This window comes from Puntigrus tetrazona, chromosome 16 (assembly GCF_018831695.1).
Source record: "Puntigrus tetrazona isolate hp1 chromosome 16, ASM1883169v1, whole genome shotgun sequence".
Classification (NCBI taxonomy): Eukaryota; Metazoa; Chordata; class Actinopteri; order Cypriniformes; family Cyprinidae; genus Puntigrus; species Puntigrus tetrazona.
Genome location: NC_056714.1, coordinates 27,380,445 through 27,387,944, shown reverse-complemented (window position 1 = coordinate 27,387,944; position 7,500 = coordinate 27,380,445). Strand labels below are relative to the sequence as shown.

Here is a 7,500-nt window from a genome sequence, read left to right as displayed (position 1 = left end):
CGCATACGTCGCAAAATAAAGGCTTACGGTCGCAGGAGGTGGATTCGAAAAAGGGAGAATTCGAAAAGCGGCATTCGAGACGTTTCGCATTTACAGTAAAAAGTCGTGTGATCTCTCTTCAATGCGCCAGCCGCCTTTTTCCCGGCAGTTTGCAGCCATTTGTAAATTCCATGGCTCTTCACAAGCTATTTATAGCGGGACAAAACAGTTCGATACCGTTATTTCAATGCGTTCCTTTAATTATTAACTTTGCGCTGGTTTACAGGTTTACTGTATGTTACCTCAGAATTAAAAGAAGAAGTTGTATAGCCTCCAAGAAGCACTCAAGACGTGGAGTATAAGGGGCTTTCCATGTCATTAATATTAGTTCACGAAGCACAGACCTGCTCTGAAGCCGATTACGGGTTTCTCCGTGACGTGTTTCTGTTCATTAGCCGCATCATGCATGCTTCCGAGGCGTCTCTCTGCCGCCTTTGAACAAATATATGCAAAATCCGTTGTCGGGGTAAACGGTTACGTTTTAGGCGCATAATATCGGTTCACGGGATATCGGTTTTTTAAAAATCGACATTTACGAAGCTTCTTGCTACCGTAAGACGGACTGGATATCTGGATATACTGCTGAACGGGACACAGATATGCGTGCAATTCAGAAATTTCTTACGAAAAGTAAAACCGATAAAATTGAAATGATACAAACTGATAGAATTGCATTTCCTTTTGCTTTAACCCTACCGTCACGTGTTGTTTTTCACGTACGCGGGTTGAAGCAACTCTAATGTGATGGTTATGCAAACTTTACCAAGGTAACCCCGTGGTAACTTGTATTTCGGCCCTTGAAACGTGCTTTTTAACGCGGGACTGCCTGCGAAACGCAACTGGGTGGGATGTCGTGCGAATACCTGGCATCCCTGGTTGCGGCTTACCGTGCAGGACCGGAAACGATGGCTTTTGAAGCTCCTTGCACCGTTAAAGCGCTCCTATTACGGGTTTTGAGATGTTCGTGTTTTGGTTTCGGGAGTCCCCGGGAATGGGAGAGCACCCAAATGCATATTTCGCATACAGATTTGCTGACATGGCAAAAAGAAAATCTCCAGGACGGTGTGTTGACTTTCAAAAAAGGGGGGGAAGGAAAGGAAAGACATTGATGAAGGCAATCCAAAGTCAAACTTACCGTCCCTCATAGACGCTGTATTAGAAACTTAGTGTTAGCATTTAGCTAGTTTGTTTGTTTTTTGATGCAAGGGTGCTAAAATACTAAATAGTGTTATAAATAAAAATATAAATGTATATTATGCGTTATATATACACGATATACGTTTTCAACTCAAATCGAAAGCCATCTCTTTTCTATTTTTTCCGTCAAATATCTAAAAAACCAAATTATCTGCACGCCGAATAAACAAAATACACATCCTCCGGTCCTCACCTCACTTTACTTACACGACGCACGGCTTGAATCGCTTCACGTTTACTATTAAGTTTACGGAAATATAACAGACCAGCCCTCGAGTGCGAGGTGACGTCATCGAGCGTTTTCGTTCGTTTTCCCGGAAGCGAAAGACCCCCCCACCCCAGCACGACTACGAGCCGAGCGACTCGGATCGCGCGACCGCCGCGCGACGATGACGTGTTGCTATAGTAACATGGCCCCCGGCCGCGGCTCTTTGTGCGACGTCGTCGCGCGCCACTCACCGCGTGAACGCGAAGTACATGAGGCTGAGCACGGTGCACGTGAGCAGGCTGATGGTGTGAGGCTTGTAGAAGAAGTCGATGGTGATGTCCTCCACCTGCTGCTCGTTGATCATGCGGAAATGCATCCTGTAGTTCACGTCGTCTTTGCTCAGGGTCCTGGAGCCGAACGCGGACGCCATGCTCGCTCCCCTCCGCCCTGGCTTCGCCTCCGGTTCACCGGGACGTTCGCGGCTCGCTCTCCCTCTCTGGCGTCTGCTGCACGACGGCCATGCGTGTGTGCGATCCGGCTCCTGACGCACGCGCGACGCAGCCAGCCGCTCGCGGACGGAGATGCATGCGCGGAGCGGAGAGACGGCACGCGCTTTGGGGGAAAACACGGCGATTCCTGCCTTTTCATTGGTCTGCCGGGCGTGCGGCCGCTACGGCGAGCCGGGAGGGCCAAAACGCGCGCGGAGGCGTTCGAGTTGCTCGCGCGCTGAAGGTCACGCGGTCGCGCGAACGCGAGAAGTGGCAGACGCGGACGCGTGAAAATATATTAAGAAATATCATCACAGTTGCATGAGTGAACAAAACCAACTATCTTTTATTTAAATGCTGTGTGTGTGTGTGTGTGTGTGTGTGTGTGTGTGTGTGTGTGTGTGTGTGTGTGTTAGCATGGGCCTAAACGTTATATCTCTGTATCTAATGCAACAGCATTCATGCATTAAGCTTGACCGAAATGTCCAAAAACACACTGAGGCCTTCTCAAGCTGTTTATTTTTAATTGCATAAAGGCTAGCTACATTTAATGCATAAAATTCTGGGATTGAAGAGAGCCGTTCATCTGTTGCGCTCTTTGTTTTTTGTATTTTAACACCTCTTGAATATCTTCATGGTCAGCAGCGGCTGCGGTTTTCTGAAGATCTCACGTACGAAGACGAGCCACACCAGTTTCACGTCAACGAAACCCTGCGTTCCTATACTTCAGGTTAAAACGATTACAGTAGCTCGTCTGATCCAGCATTGCACAAAATACTCGGTGTTTTAATAGCGAGCGAATGCACGGAAAACGTTCACATCCGTGCACATGGCAAACACGTCTGTACAGCCTGGGAATCGAACCCTTGACCCCGACGCCGCAGGACCAGCAGAAAAAGCCATTAAACAAGCAATACTATACAGTCCGGGGATCCCGATCAGACGTCCTGCTTGATGGTGATCAAGGGCTGCAAATCAAAGAGGTTTTTCAGTGCGTCGCTCGTGCGTTTTTAACTTTTGTCGAGCTGATGTTAAATTACCAGAGTGTTGAAGTGAGCCCGGCACACGGCTTTGCTCTCCCAGTAGATCAGAACCAGGGCCAGGATCATCTCGAAGCCGCACAGCACCCCGATCACCGCCTTCAGCCCCACGAACATGCTTGTCTGGAGGAGAACGAGGCGGTCAGTGAGCTGCATCGCTTCACGAGAGCCGTGCTCGTGTCTGTTCGCTTTCAACGTACCCTTGAACGCTCGTCTGCGCCGAGGTGCTGCGAAAAGAAATCGAACAAATGAGATGCCCGGGCGAGCGTGAGCTACGAAGTTGTGAACAATCACGCGTTACCCTAAACGGAGATCCTTCGTCCAGCAGCGGGCAGAGGACGATAGCCGCGATGGACCAGAAGAGGCTGACGATGTTGAAGACGAAGGACAGCTTCACCTTTGAGGAGGGAAAAGGGGACAAATCCGTTTTCGCTAGTGATAGAGAAGGGCCTTGAGCGATACCTCGTCTCCTCCGTCACTCACCACGGCCATCAGCGGGGATTTTCCGGCTGCGAACGTCAGGAGGCCGCTGGCGATGAACTGGAAACGAATCGTTAAAACACGTGGATGTTCAGAGAGGGGAAAGCTGTGATAAATGCGCTGGGGATCCGTGTGTTCTCACCAGGGCGCTGGGTAGGGTGTACACTAGGTGGGATGCGCCGTACTCGACGCTAACGAGGCTGCCGATGCAGATCAGAAACACCCCGACGCTGAGCTGAGCCGCCTGAGAACACACACCATACACAACATGAACCAAACGCTCTGAAATACATCGTGTTTTCCATGATAAACCTGGATAAACTGTTCCATGTGGAAAAAATATAGTTTTGATATTTTTTGAAAATAAAGAATATAAATATTTTTTAAAGGATGCATATGCCCTCAAGTAAATGCAGTCATACATATATATGAATATATATATATATATATATATATATATATATATATATATATATATATATATATATATATATATAAATATATATATATATATATATATATTTTTAGTATTCACTGGTAAACCTTTAAATGTGGTCACGTATATGTCACACTTGAATAAATATATATATTTTTATTTATTAATTTTTTGGTAAATTCAGATAAAAAACTAAATATATTTAGCATCACACATATTATATATATATATATATATAAATATATATATATGTATATATATATATATATATATATATATATAAAAATGTATATAAATATATATATATATATATATATATATATATATATATATGTATATATATATATATATGTGTGTGTGTATATATATATATATATATATATATATATATATATATATATATATATATATGTAAATGTAAATAATGATTATTAGATCGTCTGAGAAAAAAAGGTACAAAGCAGTCAGTATCCGTCTTTGTGCCTCATTCTCCCCTAAATGCTACACATTAACACCTTAATGATATATACGACTTGTTTTAAAAGTATTTTAGAAGTATATTAATACTTTGAAGTGCTTGTTATCAGCTCGTGAAAGGGTAGCGGTGTTTTGTACCTTTTTATCTGATAATGTAGGGCTGAATCATCAGATTTAGTTTATGACACGTACGTTCTTAAATTCAACTTTTCTGCAATAATAATAATGCGTGATGAAAAAAAGAAACCTGACACTGAAAGAAGCACTTTGACGAGTCAGTGACATGCATGCATCGGGCAGAAATCTCTAGTAATGTAAAATGTTGAGACAGAAACGCTGGCGTGACGGAATCAGGGTCATAAATCAACCAGAAGAAATACCACTGAACCTGACTACTGCCCCAGATAAACATCTCCCGGGCTGATTTTGGTATTAAACAGAAACTAAACCCGTGATATTAAACGCTGCACGCACCCCGAGCTCCTTCGGCCGTCCTTTGAGGAAGATCTTGTACGTGTCTTTGAAGACGCAGGTGAATTTCTCAGGCATCAGCTGACCGTCTCTCGTGTTCCTGAGGCTTCCCAGAGGAATGCTGATGACCATACAGTCATCCGGCTTGAACGTGTAGCGCATCGCTCCTGTCAAAACACCACAACGTTCTCTCAACGTTACCGACAAACCGTCCCCCAGTAACACGAACAAGGCCTGTCATAACGTCAGCACAGAAACGCTACGTTCATCCAACGTTACGTGAACACGGCCACTTTTTTAAAAAAGTTATTACTTACTAGTTTTTCCCGCCAAGGGTTCACCAAATGACCTGTAATTGAAGAAGAAGAGACCAGTCAACGTCGTGAACAAACAGTCTTCAGTAGATCGTCGGACAACATTTTTAACGCTGCTTAAATGCCGATTTTTTTAAACGTGGCTTTCCTGCGTCGAAACATTATAAAAACGTTCGCACAACGTTGAATGACCTTCTCAAAGTGAGAGCGCAGAAGCGTTCTTTACGCTCCTCCGACGTTCCTTAAACGTTTCCAAATGGAACTTTGGCGTGATCCGAATGGAACTCTCTGCCTGGTTCAGAATTCCAAAGCAGCGTTCTCGTAATGTTTGTGGAATTCTGCTGTAACTCTCTGTTCCTCTCTCTCTTCTGAACTGACGCTCACAGAAAACTAAAGCACTTTAAATAACTGCCCTTTTTGAATATTCAGAAAGCGTTAGGGTGTCTCTCTCTCTCTCTTTAATTCACGTGGCATTATTCTAGCAGTAAAAAAGAGAGGTTCAGGTGATTTCAATGAGTGCGTTCGGTTGAAATAACCACCAGCTGCTTCCTTCTTCAAACTCCAATCCACTCCACACGCAGCGTTTTAGTCATAAATGTGCTACTATGTTGGATTTTTATTTAACAAAACATGAAAAATGGGTCAAAATGGGTCCCACCTACTACACACACTTTATCTGTGTGTGTGTGTGTGTGTGTGTGTGTGTGTGTGTGTGTGTGAGGAAGGCTGGGGTTAATACAGATAACTACAATATAGTAAATAAACACAGATTGGGTCCTCTGATCTAGTAACACACACACACACACACACACACACACACACACACACACACACACACACACACACACACACATAGATGCTGTTGATCCGTGAGTGTTTTATTCAGTGTTAAAATGTCTTACCGGTCGAGACGAAGAGCTTCTTCTCTTCAGATAGCAGAAGTCTCTTTGAGAGGCGCAGCCCGAGCGTTTCTCATCACAGTTCCTACTTTTTTTTTTTCTTCTTTTTTTTTTTGACCAACCACACGAAAGTGGCTTTTTTCGGTATCGAAAAAAAAAACCCCAGTGAAGTGACACCCTGATCTCTTTCTCACTTTAACACGGAAGACAGGCTCGGCTCGGTAAGACGCTCAGTCGCATCGCCTTTATGTGCATTTCTCGAGAAATCAAACTGAATATATTCAGAAGATGTAGAGTTAGGTTATAACGATGAGACTGAAACATTAAAGACAGAACTGGTTATGAAATAATGATGCTAAGATTCCTAAACGAGATGCATGAGTGTGTCCTTTTTTTTATATGCTTTGGACTTCTTGCGTTACAATCTTTATGAAATCTAATGTACTTTCTGTTTTGTGAAATCTCTTGTGGCTGAAAACAAAATCACTCGCAGATTCATTGAATCAAATTGGCATTGCAGCTTAAATTATATTAGACCGGCTTTTTGTTAAACTAAAATTATATCAGTTAAAGTAATAAAAAAAAAAGCATGTGTTGATCTGTTTCTTGCATTATAATAAGTTGCATGCAATGAAATATATACGAAAAAAAAAAAAAAAAAAAAAAAAAAAAAAAAAAAAAAATATATATATATATATATATATATATATATATATATATATATATATATATATATATATATGCATTGTTTTTCTTTTAAAATTCTCTGAATAAATTGTGGAAAAAAATGTTTAAGTGCGTCTAACTTTTAACTTTTTAGAATTTTGAAAATGTGAAACTTTTACACTTTTTTTTAAGTTAGATCAAAAGGGCCATACGTTTAATTAAAAACTCTTAATTAAAACCGTTTCGTGCTTTTGAGTCACAGAAAGAGAAAACGGAAAGCAGACGCAAATGCATTTTTTTCTCTCTCGTGAAAGCCTCTTTGAGGACCTTATATTTAAAAAGTGGATTTTGAGATCTTTTTTTCCCATTTTACTGTAACTTGCTGTCATTGCGAGTTACAGTAAAATGATTTCAGACTGAAAATCTAGTGCGCCGAATCATGTAACGTATTTAAATCAGTTAAAGTGACGGACGTGCTGTGCGTAGAAATACTCATCTTCATCGTTTTGTGACTCGTTTGCATGTTTGTGGTCAGAATATGGCCAAGGCTGATATTGAGATGGACATTCAGAGACACGAAGACTCTGCTGGAGGAAGACTTGACGATGAAGGGCCCCTGATCAAGTATTACAGGGCCAGTGAGGTTCTGCCGGGCCCCGTGCCGGCTCTGCAGAAGCTCCTCAGGAAGGGCCCGGCCACCTGCGCTGAGAGACACACACACACACACACACACACACTGTGCTTGACCAGGCAACGGTTGCTAGGGCGTTCGAGGCGGTCGCTAA

General features: G+C 42.6%; 3 protein-coding genes across 5 annotated transcripts in view; 1 reads left to right on the top strand and 2 right to left on the bottom strand.

Annotated features, from left to right (window-relative positions):
* Nucleotides 1–2,151, bottom strand: part of ptdss1a (phosphatidylserine synthase 1a) — a 14,853-nt gene extending 12,702 nt beyond the window's left edge. The window contains exon 1 of the mRNA XM_043260084.1: nucleotides 1,696–2,151. Coding sequence (XP_043116019.1) covers nucleotides 1,696–1,874 — 179 coding nt within the window. The 5' untranslated portion in view covers nucleotides 1,875–2,151. The remainder of the gene's footprint in view (nucleotides 1–1,695) is intronic.
* A 281-nt stretch (nucleotides 2,152–2,432) lies between these two features.
* Nucleotides 2,433–6,152, bottom strand: LOC122359878 (membrane-spanning 4-domains subfamily A member 4D). 2 transcript variants are annotated; one of them, XM_043260085.1, is made up of 9 exons: nucleotides 6,053–6,152; nucleotides 5,154–5,185; nucleotides 4,840–5,003; nucleotides 3,595–3,696; nucleotides 3,456–3,512; nucleotides 3,274–3,369; nucleotides 3,173–3,199; nucleotides 2,973–3,095; nucleotides 2,433–2,900 (listed from the first exon to the last, which is right to left on the bottom strand). In XM_043260085.1, the coding sequence occupies exons 3-9, from the start codon at nucleotides 4,996–4,998 to the stop codon at nucleotides 2,871–2,873; spliced, it is 594 nt and encodes a 197-aa protein (XP_043116020.1). In that variant the 5' UTR covers nucleotides 4,999–5,003; nucleotides 5,154–5,185; nucleotides 6,053–6,152; the 3' UTR covers nucleotides 2,433–2,870. The 2 variants fall into 2 exon arrangements, with proteins under 2 accessions (XP_043116020.1, XP_043116021.1); XM_043260086.1 differs by lacking the exon at nucleotides 6,053–6,152 and adding an exon at nucleotides 5,343–5,734.
* Nucleotides 6,153–6,155: 3 nt separating this feature from the next.
* Nucleotides 6,156–7,500, top strand: part of si:ch211-269k10.4 (uncharacterized protein LOC100150242 homolog) — a 5,889-nt gene continuing 4,544 nt past the window's right edge. For both annotated transcript variants that reach the window (XM_043260087.1, XM_043260088.1), the window contains exons 1-2: nucleotides 6,156–6,270; nucleotides 7,251–7,421. In XM_043260087.1, the coding sequence (XP_043116022.1) occupies nucleotides 7,254–7,421 (168 nt within the window). In that variant the 5' untranslated portion in view covers nucleotides 6,156–6,270; nucleotides 7,251–7,253. The remainder of the gene's footprint in view (nucleotides 6,271–7,250; nucleotides 7,422–7,500) is intronic.

Bases quoted from the DNA above. Each gene is read 5' to 3' on its own strand.
- LOC122359878 (XM_043260085.1), bottom strand. From the start codon at position 4,998: ATGCGCTACACGTTCAAGCCGGATGACTGTATGGTCATCAGCATTCCT. The intron at 3,370-3,455 runs GTGAGTGACGGA...CCCTCCTCAAAG, and splicing joins AATCCCCGCTGATGGCCGTG to GTGAAGCTGTCCTTCGTCTT. The intron at 2,901-2,972 runs GTAATTTAACAT...TTTGATTTGCAG, and splicing joins GGGCTCACTTCAACACTCTG to CCCTTGATCACCATCAAGCA.